The 21,384-nt window shown below is 39.0% G+C and overlaps 1 protein-coding gene and 1 long non-coding RNA gene across 8 annotated transcripts in view; both read right to left on the bottom strand.

The window, feature by feature from the left end:
* The window catches only part of ZNF521 (zinc finger protein 521), a 288,309-nt gene that overhangs the window by 140,793 nt on the left and 126,132 nt on the right, over positions 1-21,384 (bottom strand). For all 5 annotated transcript variants that reach the window (XM_019487326.2, XM_019487307.2, XM_059724158.1 and 2 more), the window contains one exon: positions 2,897-2,981. In XM_019487326.2, the coding sequence (XP_019342871.1) occupies positions 2,897-2,981 (85 nt within the window). The remainder of the gene's footprint in view (positions 1-2,896; positions 2,982-21,384) is intronic.
* LOC132249330 (uncharacterized) lies at positions 15,047-21,377 on the bottom strand. 3 transcript variants are annotated; one of them, XR_009460745.1, is made up of 2 exons: positions 15,881-21,377; positions 15,047-15,548 (listed from the first exon to the last, which is right to left on the bottom strand). It is a non-coding gene; the product is annotated as an uncharacterized LOC132249330 (long non-coding RNA). The 3 variants fall into 3 exon arrangements; XR_009460744.1 differs by having other exon boundaries at positions 15,047-16,135; positions 16,717-21,377; XR_009460743.1 differs by having other exon boundaries at positions 16,717-21,377.

Here is a 21,384-nt window from a genome sequence, read left to right as displayed (position 1 = left end):
GGGGTGCATGGGGGTGCATGTGCACTCCCTGACCAGCTGGCTCGCCACTCAGGCAACGGGCAGGGCGGCAGGCAGGAGCACCGGTCTCCCCGCTCGGAGTGCTGTCTGGGGAGTGGGAGCGCTGTGGCACACCTGGAAGTGGCTGTGGTGCTTCATGATTGACCACAGAGGGACCTCCCCCCAGTCAGTGAGATTGGCCATGGAGGGACCCCCCCCCCGGCTAAGGTGGACCAGTCACCCATGTGCCCCCCTGACTAAGGTGGCACCAGTAGCCCATGACCTTAAACAGATTGATGGGGCCTCTTTAACCTATTCTGTGGATAGTCTTGGGAAAGGTCCAACATGCCAGTGAACAATGAAGTAAAGGATGGAAAAAAAGGTGGGGGAAAAAAAAGCAAAATTAGGAAAATAGCTAAAGAACCAAGAAATAAGTGTTGAGAGAACTAACAGAACTGGAAAACAAACTTTTCTTCCCTATACCTTAGGACTAAGAACATGTTCAAAACTCTGGACATCATTTTTTCTTTTAATTTCTTCTCTCCCCCTAAATAAATCCTGAATTTTCTCAACTAGGGTTGCATCATTAAGAGCTAAACTGTTAAGTCTGACAGTACAGATAAGAATCTTCCAGCGAACACAGATTATCAAAAGCATGACCAGCAAATCTCCCTGTATGTTTTGTGAGCTCCTTTTTTATTTCACTGGGAAGATTTTGTATTAAGCACATGTAAATCTGTGTCACTATGGTTATGTCATGAAGCAATATCATGCATGATTACATCTAACACATACTAAAAAAATAGGACCTCTTTTCCATTCAACCTCATCCAGCTCTCAGAAATAAAATACAAAAGGCATTACTCAGTTTGACAAAACCTCTATATTTATGATAGCTAAAGAGTTATTCTAATCTAGATATATCTAGCTTTACCTTCCCCTGTGGCTCTACCCAAAATAAAGAAAGAAAACCTGAACATTTAAGGAAGCAGAGGAACACACTCACTGAGAATCTGGTAAATGGAAAGCAAGTGGCAAACAAGCACACTGTCTGAGACAGTCTGACATTCCAGCGCTATCCTTTGCCTACACAAAGAAAGGGTCCATCTACACAGTACAATGCAATCTCCTGCAGAGAAACTTGAACTAACTCAGGTATAGGAATCAGAATAATCATGTTAGTACAGCACTCTACTCATGCTAATATTCTCTGTTTCTCACCAGTGTCAATTAGCGCAGGAGAACAGCATTGATACATCTATACTGACTGGTACCCAAGCTAATTCTTAATGACCTAGGTCAGCTATCTGTACATTCCAATGTACTGTGACTTGTAGACATACCCAAAGAGTCAACTTCCACTTGCCAAATTTTCAGTATCCACTATTTGCTGCAAAAGCCCATTAAAAACACCAGGTTCAAATAAAACAACAGGAAAAGTGTGTTCTGTTATTTAAAATGTCCTGTTTTACAACTTCATCTTACTGATACAGACTGAATATTATGGAGCTGTTCAAATTATCTCTCCCAAAGATTTAGTATTTCAGAAATGAGACTTAATCCAACAAACAAACTGCTCAACTGCTTTGCAAGGCAAGCTCATAATTCGCATTTATTCATTTTTATGAAAGGAACATAAAATGTTCAAGCTTTAAACATATTAAAACTTATTAATGAAGTAGCTTGAGAAACAGCTTATTATGTTTTCTCAGGTAACTTTTATAGGCTGGCCAAATTACTGGAGCTCATGGAAGAAATTTACAAGTTACTTGTAAGAAAATATCTTGTAATGCCAGCCCAGATATATCTGAATTATATGATTTTTTTTTAACTTTTCATCAGCTGAGTATATGATTACTAACATCTCTGCTGTACTGTCCCCTGCAATTTGCACCAATTTTTTATGTCTCAACAAAAACAGTGTGAAGTAAGTATAAAAATCAATGATTCCCATCTTTGCCTTGCTATATGAAATTTGGAAAAGAGGCTAATAACAGAATAAGACAACTATGGCAATGTTATTGTATTAGTGGGGAAATGGCGTGCTTGATAAATTTAATTGGCTGGTAGAACTCTTAGTACTATTATAGAGTGGTTACCAAATTGAAAACATTGTTGGGTAATCTTAAGGGAATAAGCAAATAATGGGAAAATATAAATATAAAAGGACTGCTTTTGTTTTATTATACTTCACAACTGTAACAGTGCTGTAAATATCAAGCCATGAAGTCTAATATAAATTATTTTTAAAAATAGTATTGAAAAAATGCAGACCATTCTTGAATACTATAAAGTAATACTAATGCTAATACTAATTAAATAATAAATAATTTCTTATTTTTAAAAATATGCTTTAGTATTTATTTCTATACAAAGGCACACAAAATTGTTTCCAGACTGATCAAACACAACATACACTACTATTTTTATGGCCATTTGAATTATTTATGTTTCTTAATGACAAAAACTCACCAGTTTTGATTCTGGTACCAAGGTGCTTGAGCAGTACACAGTAGTGTCATTACCATAATAACTTCCGAAATTAAAACCTGTCTAAAACTCTATGGAAAGCTAACATCCAGTTCATTAACCATTCCTGTTAGTTTGTTTTCAATAATGCTAAAATGATTAGAAGTTTAATTTGTTAATCACCTGTGTTTTGACTGGCAGTAGATAAATAATTCTCTGCAGAAGTCTAAACTAGCCCTTGCAGAAAATAAAACATGCTAATGCTTTATCAAGTCTAATAATATGAATAAAAAAATCAATCATGCCTGGGTAAATCATTGAAGGTTGCACAATTAATTTCTCCTTAACTCTGTTTAATTTTACAGGCAACGATGAACATGTGGAGGAGATACAGTTATCTATCTTTAACAAGGTTTGGTGCTTCACTTACCAATCATGTGGTTTGCAACGTGGACCTGGATATCCCATTCATTGTAGAAAACCATCTGACACTTGATACACTGGTAGGTTTTCTTCTAAGGAGACAAGAGTAGAGAAAGTTTGTTTAAATGTACAGTCAAACTATTTTATTGAAACTTAAAATGGTGTAAATTAAAGTGGTAATTTAAAGCTTTCAAGCAGTGTTTTCACTAGGGTTTAATTATTAATATTAAGTAATAACACTTCGCAGTTTTGTACGACCTTTTATCCAAGGCTTTCGTAGACTTTTACAAACAACAATTTTTAAGCTTCACAACTCCACTGTAAGTGACGAGTATTGTTATAATGCCATCGTCTACAGATGTGGAAAGTATGACAATGAGTTCACAGAGGACCTGATCCTAAAACCACTGAAGTTAATGGAGGTCCTTCCCTTTACATCAGCAGGCTTGGATCAGGCCTTGGTCTGAAACTGTCACAGCTAAGAATTAGAAAATCCTAATCCCATTCTACTTCATTCTATCCACAGATATACAGTCTCTTTTAAAACATAAATCCAGCCATTTATTTGTCAAAGTAGATTGGGCCCTGACTTCTGTATTATTTACACCTCTAGACAATGCATATCAGATCAGATTTCATTAGGTTTAAAGAAATACAAGATTATAAACTGGTTTTTCATGTTAAGTCTTTCACTTGTATTCCAGTGTCTTCTAAAAATAATACAGTATTTTACATCTCTCTATAACGTTTCACTTGTCCAAGAAATATAAACACCTTAAGCAACCGCGTCCTGAAAATCTGATTTCATTCAGGCAACTCATCTTTCTTGATCCAAAATAGTTTAGGGCTTGGCATCATAAATCACACCTTTTAAAGATGTGCTGTTCCATTGCAAATGAACTGTTCTGAAATTCTGCTCAAAATTAATGCTAACTATGAAATCTCTGATCAACAAATCTGTGTTTTTGTAAGCTGAAGCTTACAAAACTGAAAACAACCTGAAAACTGCTAAGCATGCAGTGAGATTCCTCACAGGTATGAAATTACTCAAACGTACATTTGATCCTAAACACTCAAGGTTGCAATTCTGAAGATCTCAATATTGCTTTTGTGTGTGCAAAGAATGTAAGGCAAGACCCCAAACTTCCACATCAAGCTTTGTAAATGTTATTGAGTAGGAAAAGAGTAGCTTTTAAGATGTGACAGATAACATTTGATTATTAACACATTTCAAAAGGCTGGCATAGAGAAAGCTAATTGAAATATTAACATGTGTTGCCTGGATAGAAACAAGTGTTCATCTGGACCAAATAATTAGGGTGAAGTTACAAGTTACACTTAGACCACACCAAATCTGTGGAATGTTAAGAAGTGTTAAAGTTAGAATCTATTGTGAGCAGTTGCACATTAAGGGTTAATACTGTTTCTTCCCTGCACAGCTCTGACTTGCCACTAGAGGGCTGGAAACTAGGTCATGATTAGGAGCCAGAACACCTGGGCAGGGAAGAAATGGGAGCAGTGCATCCTGGGATGCTGGAGGACACTGCATCGTTTGTTTCATCTCCATGGAACAAACTTAAGTTACCTTAACACTAGCTGGGCAGCACAGCTTAGAGTTAACCCTTGCCTGAAGTGGCGTAATTCTGAGATGTTCAAACAACAGTTAGCATATGTTAATGAGCTTTAATGTGTAGGCAGTCACGTCTTAAGTGACTTTAGTATGGTCTACGTGTAACATGTAACTTCAACCTAATAGGCAACTACAATTTTGTCTGTCAGATAACAGAACAAGCCATGGTCTCATATTTCAGCAAGGGAAATTTAGGTTAGATATTAGGAAAAACTCTCTCACTAGGAGGGTAGTAAAGCAACAGGTTACCCAGATAGGTTGTGAAATCTCTGTCCTTAGAGATTTAAGATCTGGGTAGACAAAACCTTGGTTGGGATCAGATAACTGGGGATGGTCCTGCTTTAAGCAGAGGGTTGGACTACATGACCTTTTGAGGTTCCTTCCAACCCTAATTGTCTGTGACTCTATACCTGGGTTTTGAAACATGTCAGCCACCAAGTGTTACTTCTCACATTTAAAAAAAAACTTTTTTCTCAAAGCAAATATACTCAGAGACCAGTTCGTGAGGGCAACCCTATGTCATTTCTAGGCTAGCATTTGCTGAATAGAGATAATAAACTTCAGTTTGTGCCTGCCCTGCAGAAGCTATCTCATAGAAATGCAAAGCGTTTTCCAATCTATGCCTTTCTTTTTGTATAAACTAAATGTTAAACTCCTTGAATAATTGAAATCAGGCCCAAAATGAAGTGTGCTTACAGGGTTATCTTTAAATTGGCTTTTTCTTATTTTCAAATTCAGAAAAGGAAGCCATTAGTGATTATTTCCATTTTTTCAAAGACAGTAACAAAACATTCTTTGCTGATTTTTTAATGGAAAGAACAGATCTCTTTTCTGATTTTTTTATTTAAACCAACTTTTGTTTCATGCAGTTTAACAGAGTCAAAGCCTTGCATGGATAAATGAAATCATCACAGTTTAGAAAACAAATCTGACTTGAATTCAATTTGACAAATAAAACCTGAAAGGTCTGCAGTTTAAGAAGCTTGAATAATTTTTCCTTTTTTATGACTGTATGTAGTAGCATACCAAAAACATCAGTAGAAATGCAGATGCAGTCCAAAAACTTCTATTATATGTAGGTAATGTGAATATGGTGTAGTACATCTAAATCTATCAGAGGCCTTTAAATAATGACAATCAGGATCAAAGATTTATCATGTTGAGCGCTTTACAAGATGCTTTTGATGCTGACATACAGAACAACACATATTGCATAAATAACAATCGTTTTTTTTAAACATTGTTTCCCTTTAGAACTAGTTAGAAAATATTTCTTACTCCCAGATGACCAGCATTATATATTGTTTATTAGCATACCTCTAGCATTATTCCTGATATGTGACTTAGTTCAAAAACAAAGAAACATAAACTTAATGGCTGGTCTTTTCTCTTGTTAGCACAGTAAAACAGGGAGTGTGTCAAGAATTGCCTACAAAAATTATGACTGATGAATATGATGACAAAACATACCAGTTGTTTTTTTCTTTTTGGAGCCTAATGATAAAAAAAAGAAATATTCTGACAACAAAAACCAATAATATCCCAGCACTTACAAGCCTCTTCAAAATGATCTGACATATTTGCAGAATCACAAAAATGTTTTCTTTTCTTTCAAAAAGGAAAGAATGCTTTTGTCACTGCTACTAGATCAAAAAGTGGCTCATTTTAGACTCCAAACATCTTCTAAAATGTTACCATCAACTTTTATTAACTCAATGTTCTCTTATCTCAAAGGGTCTAAATTTGTGCATCAATGGGCACTGGCAGTCATGGAAAAAAACCCCAATGCTTTACCAGACGAGGCAGCATGTTCATTCGATCTAGCTCCACAGCATCTGTATAATTGGGCGCTTCAGCAGGGCTTTTGGTACTTTCATCTAACAGCTGATTCATTCACCTATTAGATAAAAGTGCCCAAAAATCCCCACGAAAGCGCCTAATCTATACAGATATTGGGTGAAACGGGTCCAACTAATGCAATGCCTCTTTTGGGCGTGCGCTGCACTCCGAGCTTAAAGTGCCATCTTTGGGGGGTGGGGGGAGGTGTTTCCACATCTGTAAGCAGCCAATGAGCCTAGATTTTAAGTGATCAACAACAGTCATTTTCATTCTATGCTGAGCAAAACACCACCTACGTATTTCCATTCTTTTAATATTTTCATTACAAAAGGCCGAATCCTGTTCTCACTGTAATCAATAGAAAAACTGTCATAACTTCAAAGTCTGAAAGATTAGGTCATAAGTGAAAAAGCCATCTGAAACTCTTGGGTCTTTTTTAGCTATTTGCAAAGTGGTCTGGTCAAGTGGTATAATGACAGACAAAATGAGAGGAAGGTAGGCAATGCTGTTATTTGTTCCTCCAGACAACAGAAAAAATATCAACACATATTACTGATATTTAGTCTTTTCTTCTTACAGCATGTTGAGAAAAATAAGTGAAATTAAATTAGGATAAAGAAAACAAAGGCCATGAAAATTTCCAGCAGTAGAAATCTTTCTGGGAGATGGAGCTTTCAGCCTGCAGCTGTCCCTCTCCCCTGCTCTCTGTGTCTTTCTGAGTTCAGAGTGATCCAGGTCCTGGGAAGACATGGGGAGCAGTGCTTGGTCTACTCTGCCCAGAGACTGTGGGGAGCAGTGAGGAAATCATTCCTGCATCTTCTCCAGGCTAGAATCAGGCAAACAGATAAGGAGCATCCTTCACCACTCCCAGTATCTGGGAATAAAACAGAAGGAGCCCCGGGGCAAAGCTCCCAGCTTCTTCCCCAGGCTGGGGAAGAGGCAGGGATCAGTGGTGGCTACTCCCCTCCCCTTCTGGACTGGTTTGGGGAGGAAGGAGAGCAACAGGGTAAAGCCTCTAGCCCACTTCTCACGTGGGGCTCCAGTGTTAGAACCAAGCAAGGGGATGGTGGCACTGCTGTCCCTGCCCATCCCTTGGTGCCCAAATGAAGGAGGCAGCAAGGCAAAACCTTCTTCTCACACTAGGCACCCCAGTGTATGAGGAGCTGACAGGAAGTGGTTGGCAACTGCTCCTTCACTCCCAGTCTACAGAAGCTGCCCTCTGTGCCTTCTCCAGACTGGAGTGACCCCCAGTCTCAGAAAGCCACAGAAGCCTTTCTTCCAGCTCCTAGATCCTGACAACTAAGAGGAGGTAAGTCAGGGAAAAGTATACAATCATTCATTCCCTACAAGAGAAAGTCTCCCCAGTCAACTTCTATGTGATTCTAACAGTCTATTTTTTTTTGTCTTGGAACTACCATTTTGAGTCCAGGAGAAAGAGCCTGAATGTATATAGACTTTGGGTTTCTACCAGGATAATGGGGATTCTCCTGGTAGAAACTGAATGCCTGTACATGGCCAGTCATGAATATTCCTTCCCCCTCTATTTTCCAAGTATCTCTAAATGGTACAAAGATATAACAAAGGCAAGAAGAAGAAAATCATAATTATTTTGGTCTTAAAGTGGCTTTTATTTACTCTTGAGTAAAAATTAATGCCTGTATTTTTAGGGGTTTTTTTTCCAATTTTGAGGATGGAGAGTTGCTATATTTTTTTTTCTTTATTTCTGGCAGTGATTGGGTGTAGCTCTCAAAAATTCCTTCTTTTCAGAATATCTCTTTGCATAAGACTTTTTAATGAGGCATAGTTTTCCCTTTTCAGTACAATTTTAAATATATTTATGTTTCAGTTATACTTGTTGAGATGCTCAGTGGCTGTTCAGATATGAGCCCCTTACAAAAACACATTTGTTCTTGTTAATATATTCATTTAATAAATAATATGTCATTTAACATATTTAGAAAAAAATTATTTGGTTTTAGAAACTGGTTCTCATAAATTTAGAAATGGTAAGGAGTGGGACTTTTCAAAGGAACAACTGTGAAGCTTAAACTGACATCATGGAGTTAGGCTGATGTTCAACACTTTTGAAAATCCCACCCTGAAAGTCCACAACTTGGTGACAGAGTTGTTTTACATATAAGCCTTATGAAAGCCATGTTAAACCACAGTGCTGCAAGTACAAATAAAATTCAGACAACACTATGCAAAATTGTAGTTGTAAGTCAAAGTCTTGGTAGCCAAATATAACAGAGAGATTTTAGTTCCCTTTTTTTTAACCAAAAACAGATGAGAGCCTTATCTGCCCCAGGGTAGTATTCTGCACAGGTGAGGGGACTGGATAAAGAAGCTTCATATCACTATTCAACATTATGAATAGTTGAATATGAAGCAAATACAGCATTTGAACCAAGTAGAGTGGACTTAGGTTTGCTCCAAACCAGGAGTTGGCAACCTATGGCTCATGGGCCAGATCTAGCCCATGGAGCTATTTGATCTGGCTCATGGTCATGGGGCTTTGGTAGTATTTGGTAGGGGCGTGGGGAGGGATGTGGCAGCAGTTGCTTTCCTGTGTGATTGTGGGGATAAGCACTGACTGAGGGTGCTTTCCCCTGTCACCACTAGGAAAGGTGGTGACGGTAGCACCTGAGTCCTAGTGCCTGCCTGCCCACCTCCAATCCAAAATGGGTCACTCCAATCCACAGCCAAAAAGGTTACCAACCGCAGCTCTAAAGTGTACCAATTTGTAATGACCTCCAAGGATTTGTTCCTCACATCACGGAGGGAATGTGGGATTGTTTTATGTTCAGCTCGTGAACTTCCTTTCATTCTTAATGAAGCCTTGGCTTTACATTCTCATAGAATCAATACTGGTTTCCCTCACCAGCTCCTAGCAATCTTTCAACAAAATCTCATTCTAACACCACAGTCAAGTACCTAGCAGATATGGTCACACAAGGTTCTTTGGGTGAATCTGATATCTTTTATTAGACCAACGTAAAAGCCTATGTCCTTAGACCAACACGCCTACAACCTACACCCCTGAAGCAGATATGGTGCCTTTTCTATATGCTGAACTTGAATTTTATGAGCAAGATTATAGAAACTGCTTGGGTTTTCTATGGTGGGTGAAGGGAATTATGGTTGAAACCCAGAGTTTACTGGGAGGTTTGCAAAAAGAACTAAACTTAAGTGTTTAGATAAGTTCGGACAAGAATCTGGGCTGCAAGACATTTTTCCAGTTGGACCTGTAGCTTTACTACGGTCAAATAAATGGTCTTGCATAGATTACAAGAATGTAAATTCTTGTAACATCGAGCTCATTTATTTTATTATTTAAATGTACTTCTCCCTCTCTTTAAACATGGTCTTGGAAATCTGGTAACCTGTGTGATCCGGTGTGAGTAAATAAAGTTCAGGGTTGGATGCAGGGAGGAAGGCACATAGAAACATAAGGATCTTCTAACAGAGGAAGTTCTGTAATTGACAAGGGCATTTGTCTTCTCTATCTTCAACCAATTTGCATATTATGGCCTCATCCAAGGCCTTTTAGAAAGTAAAAACTCTCACTTATTGCACTGAGGTTTGGATCGGGCCCTCATTCTAGAAAGAACATAAATGTACATTCCTCCAATCTTCTGAATAATCAAGCCGTTCTGCTACTGTCTTCATCCTCTGCTGTAAGTCTGCAATTATCAGAATTTCATTGTTATAAAGGAATCCAAACTGTGCACACTATTTTAAATGGGGCCTTGCTGTTTCTTTAGTGTTGGAACAGATATCTTCCAATCAATACTCCATATCTCTGTGTTCCAGATTTTATTTGCTTTTAAAAACAAAACAGCTAATAAATATGGTGCTTGAGGATTTACAGTTCTACTCACAAGTACACCAGATCCTTCAGTGGAGTGCTCTGTGCCCTGTAACTATCCAGGGTACAGTATATACTTTCTTCAAGCTCCACCTCCTTGTCAAAGTCATTCAGAGTTTTATCACCTGTCTATTTTGTACTGACAGTTCTCCTGCTTTGTACTATCAGTAAATTTCATCATTTTCTACTTATTCTTTCTTCTGTATACTACTGATATGCTGCATAAATTCAACAAAATCTGCTGCAAATAATGATTCATAAAGCATTCTATAATTCACATCTCTCCAACCTAAACTGCTTCAATTCACAAGTCTCCTATGCCTTCCATATCTAAGTTAGGTTGTTTTAATCAAATAAAGTACATCTCCCTGTGCCATACTTACTCACCCTACAGATTAGCCTTTTGTGCTGTGCTGTTTGAAAAGCTTTTCTAAAATCCTGGTAAATTATGTTCATGCCTTTCTCTGTTAGTACTGGTGGTTACTTGCTCAAAATATCCGATCAAAAATTTTAGGCATGATCCCCCTTTTGTGAATCTGTGCTCTCTATCCTTCATTAAATCCAAACTTTCTAGGTGTTCTTCTATTATGCCTTTGATTAGGCTTTCTCTCATCTTCCCCCACTGTTTAAATCAAGCTCACAAACCTATAATTTCCTTATAATCCTTACATCTCCTGTTAAATGTCTGTTAACAGAAGCCTTTTCCTTGCCCATTGATACCTGTTCTCTTTCCAAAAAGACCGCAAATACATCTGGTTAATGTTTCCTTTTATCTTTGGCTACTTTCTGAAAGAGCGTTAAGATGGATCTTTTTCCTATTTTGGAACTCTGACACCTGCCAGACATTTCATTCCTTTACTTTGCATTTAATTCACTTCAATTCCTTCTTTCTTTCAAAAGGGTATGTCTATTTACGACATCAGTCCCCTATCTTCATGTTAGGAGCCCTAAGACAAAGAACTCTATTTATCAACCTTTTTTTCTTTCATTCTCTATATCCTCTTAGACCTCCTAGCGTCTTTTTCAAATATCCTTTATTTTCTATATAAACTACCTCTGAAATGCCTTACAATTTCTAATGTAACCTTGCCTTAACTCTCCATCTTTTGTTTAAAAGTATTCATGCTTCCCTAATTGATATAGTTTTTGGCTTTCTCCTTCAGACAATATTCTCTACTTTATAAACCTGCATGCTTACTTCTTCCCTATGACATTTCCTACCTAAAATAGTTTATCTATCACTGACTTGCTCTTTAACCCAGTCATGTCTCTTCACTGAGCCTTACAGTTCTCTTCCACTTCTCTCTTTCAACACAGGCCAAGAACACGGGGTCAGCCTAGCCAGCAATGTATCTGCCCAGTAGCTGAAGACTTATCACTATACATATATTGCTTCCCAGATGCAACAAACCATATGGCTGTGTCCAGATGTGCATGGATATTTGGTTCTCAGGGGACAACTAGCGACAATGCACTTTGTGCCTCTGCTTGTTGCCCCCAGGGAACACCTGTGTCACATGGCCTCTGGTGCATGGCAAGTTACCCTGGGTGGGGTAGGGGAGGCTAGCCCCAGCAGCCTTACCTGGGGTCCTGGAGATCTCCTAGGGCTGCAGCAGCGGTGAGCCTGCCATGCAGAGCCTGGCCGGCAGCAGTGTGGCTCCGGCCAGCCAGGCTCCAACTTTGGGCAGGGCATGCTGTTGCCACATCTGCTGCTCCACGTTTTTTTCCGTGGGTTTTGACTGCTGGATATCTAGGGGAAAAAAATCCCTGACACACTGTGCTGCTCCCTTGCAGCATGGAGAATTGAATGTGCAGTATGTGGCACTGCAGATGAGTGTGCCACATACTGCACAGCCACACTCATCTGGATGCAGCCTATGAGACTTTAAGTTGGGTCTACATGCTGCACAAGACCCATTTGCAAGTAGGAAACTGCACAAAGATGTTACCGGATTCTTCACAGCATTATTTTTATTAAACATTACCAACTGTCTCAGTCCAGCACAAGGCACATACACAAACATGATCCATATTCTGAATAACTTTTGTCTACTTATTCATTCTTTATCACAGTTCATATTAATCTTGATGGTACCTTATATGAGAATTTATTTTCTATCTTCCTGGATGCTTATTTTGTCAAATTTAAACTCTTGGAGAACTAAGCATATGTTAGACAGTTTCACTGAATACTTAGCCATTTATCTTATTTATGGAGCACCGTCAACTTATTTTTTCTTGAAATAATTGTTAACTATTCCAGGTGTTAACAAAGTACTTTTAATTAGCATATCTTAAGTGTTTTTAATGACATTTTCTGCATGATTTTAAATGTTTCTGTCCTAACTTCAGAGGCAAGAGTGAAAATATAAAAGACATTATCAAATCAACAAGTTGAACAATAAAAAAAAAATCTATTTCTTAATTTCTTCCTTCATAATTACATGTACCTACACTATGTACCAAATATTCAGACAGACACAGGACTGTTCCTTCTATGTGGCCTTTTTCCAGTCTACCTCTAGACTCGTTTATATCATTTGCTGTTTTCTGTCTTGCCTTGTGCACTGCAGATTCCTGAATTTTTTGTATACTTACTTTGCATAATCATTTTCATGACTCAGTTGTAATCCCTTCATTCTCTTAAACATTGGCTCACAAGGACACATCCTTGTATAGGAAGTACCACATCCTGCAGTATTGTTAAATCCACAGCCTTCTCCTTTTGTGGTTCCCTAGTCCCTTAGATCTCTATTCCTTTGAAAATGCAATATTAAAGTGTCATTCTTGTCAGAAATACAACTGTAAAACCATGTCATATTGTTCTCTCTTTATTCTCTCTGAGTTATATCATAGAAAATTTGAATAGTTTACTAATATAAATAGTAATTAACTTCTTGCACTATAAACTCAGTCTGCGATCTGAAAAACTAAGATGCTTTCTTTGCCCCTCTGTGCTGGGCCTGATCCTGAATGAGAAAAGCATCCTTATCACTAAAACGGATAAATGCTGAGCAGTGTAGAGAATCTGAAATGGGCTCTACCTAGTAGTAAGAGCTCCATCCCTACCCCTGACTCTGCCTGCTTCCTTAGCCTGAGCATCTTGAGGATGGCTGCCATTTGAGGAATCAACAAGAGATGCTGGCAAGTCAATAAAAGTTGTTACATGCAGCATCACACAAGATCAGGCCATCCATTGCCTATAATAAAGATGATACGATCAGATTTGCCTGACAATTCTGTTGATTATGCATGTGCTAGTAAAGTATGATCTATAAGGAAGCTCGAACACGTGTAGGAAGCCAGTATATTGAGCAAAAAGGTACCTTTTAAAAGTTATTTTTGAGACCATTCTATTTAGCCATCCACTGTCTCTACCACCAACCAGTCACAGCTGTATGCCAATGAAGTTAATATTTCACAAATACAATTCACAGGAGAATTCTTTTGTCACTTCCTTCTTTGGTAAATTGGGTAAAAGCTTTCAGGATTTGAACAAAAAAAAGAGAAAAATTTAGGGTTGTCTGATATTTTCTACTCCACCAGAAAAACTTTATTTATTTTAAGCACTGCTACAGTATCTTCTTAGTGCATGTAAACCAATATATGAAAAATCATATTGACTTTTCTTCACAACACAAACTTAAAGCTGTGGAAATTTTCCTGACCTTACCTACACATTATAATCTTGATAGTTATTCCTTCAGGTTATGGACACTATCCTACATTTTTTTGAATAGCACTAAGAATGCAATGTTAATATTAATGTAGAAACAGGAATATATCATATATGCATAAGAACCTAATCTTCATTGAAAGGTTAGAAGTAGGATCAAGCCCCTTAGATCCCAATCACACAATTAGCTCTGCATTGGTGGAGACCAATGAAACTCATTATATGAGTATAAACATAGGCTTGTGCTGATCTGTTTGTAGGCTCAGGGTCTTAAAATGGCACACTACACTGGGAAACTTACCGGTAAATTATACCACTTTAAATATATTGGTGTAACTCCTCATTCTCAAGCCATGTCTATTCTAGAAAGTTTTACTGGTAGTATTTATTGTAGAAAACTAAGGCTGGAGGAGATGTCAGTAGGTCCTCTAGTCCAACACCTTGCTCAAGGCAGAATCACCTTTGCCTTGAGCAGGGATACAGCTTCTTACAGTGAAGACAGACTATGTGCACTTTTAGCTGCCTTTACAGGTGCAAGGTAACCTCACAGCAAGAGACTGTAGCAACAAAAGTTTTGCATTGAAAATTGGCATCCTGGCTTCCCCATGTGACACACTGGTTATTCAGTATTTTGGCAGCAAATTGTGGGATACTGCCTTTCGTCTTCAAAAATTATGGGACTTGGAGTAAAAGTACTGCTTCTCTTTCTGTTTCATCCAATTATTTCTCTTTGCATGCCACTGTAAAAAAAACCACCACAGGTCCCTTTGGTCTATTTTGCAGCAGTTTGTATCTCACTACCACTTCACCTTCACAAAAAAGGGTGCAGAGCAGACCAACAGAGTTCCTGTTACTGTTTCAGAGACAGGGCACCTGATTCTTTTTTATTTGTAGAAGAACTTCAATAACTCCAAGTTAACACAGACAGGCTATGCAGCAATAAAAATGAGAACACCAAGGAGAAGAAAATGAAGACAATAAGTAAAAAATAACTATCATCTGAGCAGATGCAGGGTGACTTGAAGGTGCATTTGGTTAGCTGAGTGGATACATTAGGAGGACTAAACTGGAGATAAGCAAGCCATATAGTATTTATATTGTAATTGCTGCCTGTTGCGCTCTGTGTCACAAAATAAACACAAAATTATGATATTCACAAAGTAACTTTATTGTTAATTAACCAAAGTACTTCAACAAACATTAATACCATGTAAAAACATCATTCCAGATGCTCACTTCTCGTACATAAATGATAGGTATGCTCGTAGCAATTCTTATTTTCCAGACAATTTCAGTGAAAGGGCTACTGCAGTAAGCTATGCCAGTGTTTTGGCAGGAGTGTGCATGTATGGGTTAGACACTACAAGGACAACTGTCAATGCAGTGCAGTGGCTGCTGGAATGCACATCTTTTGAATGTTCCTGCTCTTAACACTTTGCTGTCTGAGGAGATGGAGAATGTCTGGGTTAATTTCTTTAGGCGCCTCTTGCTCTTCTGTCCTTCCTCCACCATATGTTCTCTTTATTCTTTTGTTTGTTTGCCCTGGACAGAGCTCTCAAGAGGATCACAGAACATTTCTTCTTCCTGATCAAGTCTTTTGATAGGTGTGGGAAAGGGTCCTCTCACATATTTTACAACTGAGGCCACTAACAGAAAACAAGAAACACACAGACTTTGTTAGAGATATAAAGTATTACCAAACAGGAAAACTGCAACATTCTAACATTAATAATCTTTTATTATTTTAGGAATTAGATTATAATCTAATCTTCCTAAATATTTTAAATAGCTCAGACTTGCTTTGAGCCACTTTCTCCAAGAGAGGCCAACACCTCCCACCTTAGTGAGTACATGGGACACTTTTCAAAGCTCATGATTGTAATGGTGGACAGGCTGACCATTATATAGTGCATATATGAATTATGCGGTCAGTGTGGCCACATTTCTGAAAACAGTGGAGATTTTGGCTAATATTCACTTATGGGGGTGCTGAGGGCGGAGAGAAGACAACTGCTTGAGGTTGTGTGGGCCCATATGCTGTCTCTCTCTTCACAACATAGAGGGTCATCCAAACTCAGTGCAGACTGGTGTGTGAAGGTGTCTCCCATAGCAGGTCAGACAAGGCAGCCAGCCCTTCTTCGAAATGCGTGGATACATCTTAAATAATGCCCTTCTTGAAAATTTTATCATGCTTGCAACAGAGGACAAAAGGGACATTCATACCAAGATCAACCTGAAATGCCAAAAATGGAAAAGGGTGGTTGCACAGTTCTGCAAGCCAATTAAAGCCAAGCCTCCCCTCAAGCTGGCAACAAATCATCTCTTCCTCCCTCTATCCCTCTATCCAAGTACAGCATTCAATAATTTGTTTTGGACATGCACTCTGACAGGAAAACCAAGGCACTGCATTTTGACATTTATATTACAAGCTTACTTTACACTTTTATTCTTGAAAATCATGTAGTCTGAATAACCAGTACTGATTGCTTGTGAGAATCATTTTACAATCTTATTCATTTGCATACTAAAATATCAGTATATTTTTTTTCTGTCAAAAGTGAATAGATTTATGTTGCTGGAAATTCTACTGCCTGCCCTGCCAAATTCATGTTTTGGTTTGGGTTTCTCTTACTATTTTCTCTCCTTTATTTGTCTCTGAGTGCCAGTGCATGTTGCTTAAATCTACTTCAAAAGGCAATGCCTGGGTTCTTTGTCTGTGTGTGTTCAGTTACCATTCTGAGAGATGGGAGGATTAGGTTTGGGGCCCATGAACAAAGTAAAAATAAAATAATAAGAATGCAACAACGCACATACCTGACTTCCTTTTCCTTGGATGTTCTATCTGGATTGTCTGGGTCAGGTACAGATAGATATACCTGGCTCTCTGTGGTGGCTGCATTGTCCAAGACCCTTGCCTCAATGAGCTTGTCATGAGTCTGCATTTCTGAGGTTCCTTCTTAAGTTGGTGCCAGGTATCCACTGCTACTTGCAGGATGGTTGTGAGGGTCCCTGCTCAGTATGGCATCCAGGTCTGCATAGCAGCAACAAGTGTAAGAGGCAGCCCCAATTTTCTGTTGGTCTCTCTTACTTTTGGTTTGACAGTTTTTAATTCCCTTTTCTCTCTTGCTCAGCACTGCTGTTCATTCCCGTGTACCACAGCTCTTTCACGCCCTTTGTAATGCCTGAATTGCAATAGTAGTTGCAGCAATTCTGCAGTGGACTTGCACTACCGATTTACCTCTGCAAACAGAGGGAATTCAGGATGTTTTTCTTTAAATCAGATTGCAATGCAAAATCTGAACTCTCCTTAGCTACAGTTTTATACTGTGCCATACCTCTGCAGTAAGGTCACAAAAAGCACTCTCAAGGGTGGCCTAGTGGAAAGAGAAGTATTTCCAAAATGCACTGGCAATTTTAAGGAATGAGGGCAAGATTCAGGCTATGGTGAACCCTGGACAGCAGAGTTCAAAATTATGACAATGGTGAATGTCACAAAGACAGGAGGACTGTGGAGGACTACTAAATACAGGTAATGTAGCATAAAAGAAGGCACTGTACCCTATAAAACAATGCCAGTACAGGACTTATGACACCAGCATGATTTTGACTATGTCAGGTTAAACCCAAGTTTTACTAACAGCTCTCAAAATGAAACATGGCGGTAAACAAAGATGTCTCAACATAAGAAAACTCTTAATAGAAATTTTTTGTAGCGTAGACCAGGTTTTGTTTTCAGTAATTGGAATGTGTCCAGCCCTGGAGTAATACAACAGTGTAACACAAGCAGTATTCTTATGATAGTTAAGTTTCCCTATGTAGACAAGCCCTGAGCATTGAGAAAGAAAAGTCAAGTTACACTATCCAATATCTGCATCATTAACATAAGCATGATGATAGTCTGAGGAGGAACAACAAAAGCAATAATACATAGCACTTAATAGTGATTTTCATATTCTGAGGGCATGCCTACATGTGCTATTAATGTGCTATAAGCTTACTGCACAGTAAAATAAGGTGCTGTAAGCTTTCTCCAGGAGCACATCTACATGTGTATCTGTTGATGGCAAATTTGCTCTCAATGAGAGTTCAGTGCAGGGCTACTCCTGCCCTGCTCTGTCCCTGTACAGCAGCAAGGGAGAGCCCCAGGCTCCCTCAGGGATACTGGGGTAAGACTTGGGCTCTGGGGGACAGGGGGAGCTGTCCCACCTCCAAGGCAGCTGCCTCCCAGCCCTGTGCTCTGACCAGCAGGAAACTATCCCATCTCCCAAACAGCTGCTTCCCAGCCCCTTGCCCTAACATGCTGATCAGGGTGCAGGACTGGGAGGCAGCTGCCTGGGGGAGGGGACAGTTCCCCCACCCCCTGCTGTCTGGCCTGACCAGAAGCAATTTGCTGCCAGTCAGCTGTCTACACATGTGCTACTGTGCAGTAGACACTGCACAGTTAACCTACTACCTCTACAGGTAGTAGCCAACTGCGCAGTAGACTAATTCACTGTGTAGTAAATGCTGTGCACATGCAGATGGTGATTCTTTACAGCACAGTAGATTAGTCCACTGTGCAGTAAGGCATCTTGTGTAGACACGCACTGAGTGCTTTATGTTGGTACTAAATGTACCTCCCTTTTAATGTGTATATTAGCCCCATTTTACTCATAAGGAAATTGGCATGGAGAAGCAACCAGTATTTGAACTAGGACTGAGTTCTGGTCCCCATTCCCCTGTTCAGACCGCATTTCCTTTGGAAGTTCTAAACTTTAACTATTATTGTTCTAGTTATTAGACTAAGAACGTGCAGAAAGCATTAGTAATCATTCAGGGACTTCCAAGAAACCTACAGCCAACAGTTAATAGTTCATTAAGCTTAGAGACCAACCGAGTTTCTCTCCACTATGAGATATTTATCAGTAGTTAGGGTACTATTTAGTAATTGAAGAATAAAAAATCAAGCAGACATGATGAAAGAGTATCTGTGATCTAGGTATGTAGGTCTATTCTTTATGTAGCATGAACAAAGAAGAAAAGAGAAGCTTTCTAGTCCAAATGTAGGGACAATCAGCAAATAAACCAAATGATTGTTTCACTCTCCTGTTTCCTACTGAAAAAAAAATGATTTCCTTTCCATGTATATCCATTACTGAATAATAAAATATGTTTCAGTGCTATCTATGGTATAGCAGCTATATAATTTTTCTCACTTCTTGGATCAACACTCCAAACCAAAAAAACTCCCATTAAAACAAATGGAATTTCTGGTTTTTTATTATGTTTTAAATAATTTTAATAGCCACAGAGCATATTTAAATAGCTACCTTTTGAAGTGATATTGTCATTATAAAAAAAATAAACAGATTTATGTAAAAAATAGACCTAACCTATTGTTATAATAATAGTTTTGACTATTAACTGTGTGACTACTCCAAATTACTTTTCACGTGTGTTTCATGTTTACAATTCTATTCCTCTGATTGGACATAAAATCTATGAAGTAAGGTAGATTTTGGGGTAGTTTTTCAATGCATCTGAAGAAGAAGAGATCTTTTTAAGCCTCAAGAAACTGAGAGGTAATGCAGATTTTGAAATGGAACTAGGATGACTAGGATGACCTTTCAGGGGAACGGGAGAGGTCAATCCATGATCTTTACTTAGCATACCATGTTATCGTCTTACTATTCTTAACTGAAAACATGTATTTCAGCTCGTGGGGAGACATTACTTTTTCTTTTGTGGTTCTCTTTTTAAAAGATCCCTTTTCTTCAATACTTTTTCACTATGTAGTACATTAAGACAAGGTGGCTTGTGGGTAGTTACGTTGTGGCCCCCCCACCTCTCACCCAGCAGCTGCTCCCCCCATGTTCTGGCTGCAAGAGCAGCCAGTCTCCAGGCTCCCCCTCCCTCCAACAGCTGCTGCTTCTTGACCTCATCCCAAGGGGTGGGGGAGTAGGCACAGCATAGAGAGCTCCTGGTGTCCCGTGGTTTGCCTGGTTTGGCCCTCATGGTGTGCAGCCCTTGGGAGCTTAGAAGTTGGACAGCCCTGTCCTACGATATTTCTTTACTAGGGTTGTGCAAAGCTTTGGTCCCTGATTTGATCGCCAAGCCGGGGGGGGCCCCGTGCGCTCCCCAGCAGACCTGGAAGTACTTCCAGTCTATTTCCAGCTTCACCGCTGAGCAGGTAGGGGCCACCCCACACTCCTGTGGAATGCTCCATCTACCTCAGCATCGCAGTGTTCACGAGCTATGTTGGTACCTTCAAGGTATGTAGAAAAAACATTTAAAGCTGGTCTATGTCCAAATCGCTGATTCTCCCAATCAGCATCGAATCTTCAGATTTGGATTCGGCCAAATCAAATCAGGGACAGGTGATCTGGATCAACGAATCGAATCACTGTCCCTGATTTGGGCTGAATCCGAATTGAATAGGGCCCGCTTTGCACACCCCTATTGTTTACCCCCACAAGTGGCAATGCAACTGTTAGGTGAGGAGACTGATGAAAGACCTGTCACAGGGAGTCATTTTTCCATACCCAGTTTGTGTCCTTATCCATCCCTTAGACCAGTTGAGCAGTTTAATGCTATTTAGGTTTTCCACACTGTTAAGGACCTATAGTCAAGAAATCATGCCAAAATGAGAATTGGCACATTTTATTACTCATATTTATGAAAAAAAAATCTCTATTCCCTCCCATAGAGCCGTTGCAGCATTTTCTGCCACCCCAAATACTAGTGGTTGGTGGGCTAATCTAAACAAGTGAAAGCATATTTAATCTTTCAAGAATTTGGTATCATAATTTTTGCAAATTTTTGAAGTTATGTTGAATGAATGTAGTTTTAATCATCAGTTACTTAGAGCATTGGTGTCACTGGACTACCTAATATGTCCTTAATAAAAAGGAAAATTAAACAGTGGAACTAGCATTTAAAGACTAATATCATCCTTTACCTTAGGTAATAAAGTGTTGAATTCTTTCTAATCACAATGTGGTAAGACAGGGAAAAATCAATGTCTGCAACATAATTTGCAAAAATAACCCCCCAATTTGCTGTTCACAAATATTTTTTAAAAATACACCTTTCATGCCAGTACATTGGCTCGATGTATTTTGCTTTTCTTTCATTAACACTCTGCCGTAAGCACAACTCAAAGCTAGGGATTCCAACTCGCAATGGAGCTAAGCTAAGATTCCAAATCTCTGTTGCGCTGGCATGAAGACTGGTCTCTTCGGTGATACAGAAGACAATATCCTAGGGAGACTGGAATTAGTCCTATTTTGAATCATTCAAGCCAAAACACAAAGCATATCAAGAAGCAAGTAATCACTAGCTAATGGCTATGGGTGAAACTATACCACAGTTCAGTCAGAACATTTCTTGGCATGTAACAACAGGGCTTGAGAAAATTGGGAGTTTTGTCAAAAGTGTGAAAGCAGCAGCAGCAGTAACAACAACAACAAAAATATGTGTGTGTGGGAGGGTGGGGGGGATTAC

Source organism: Alligator mississippiensis, chromosome 3 (assembly GCF_030867095.1).
Source record: "Alligator mississippiensis isolate rAllMis1 chromosome 3, rAllMis1, whole genome shotgun sequence".
Taxonomy (NCBI): domain Eukaryota; kingdom Metazoa; phylum Chordata; order Crocodylia; family Alligatoridae; genus Alligator; species Alligator mississippiensis.
The sequence above is the reverse complement of the archived record's forward strand: the minus strand, read 5'-3'. Positions and strand labels throughout refer to the sequence as shown.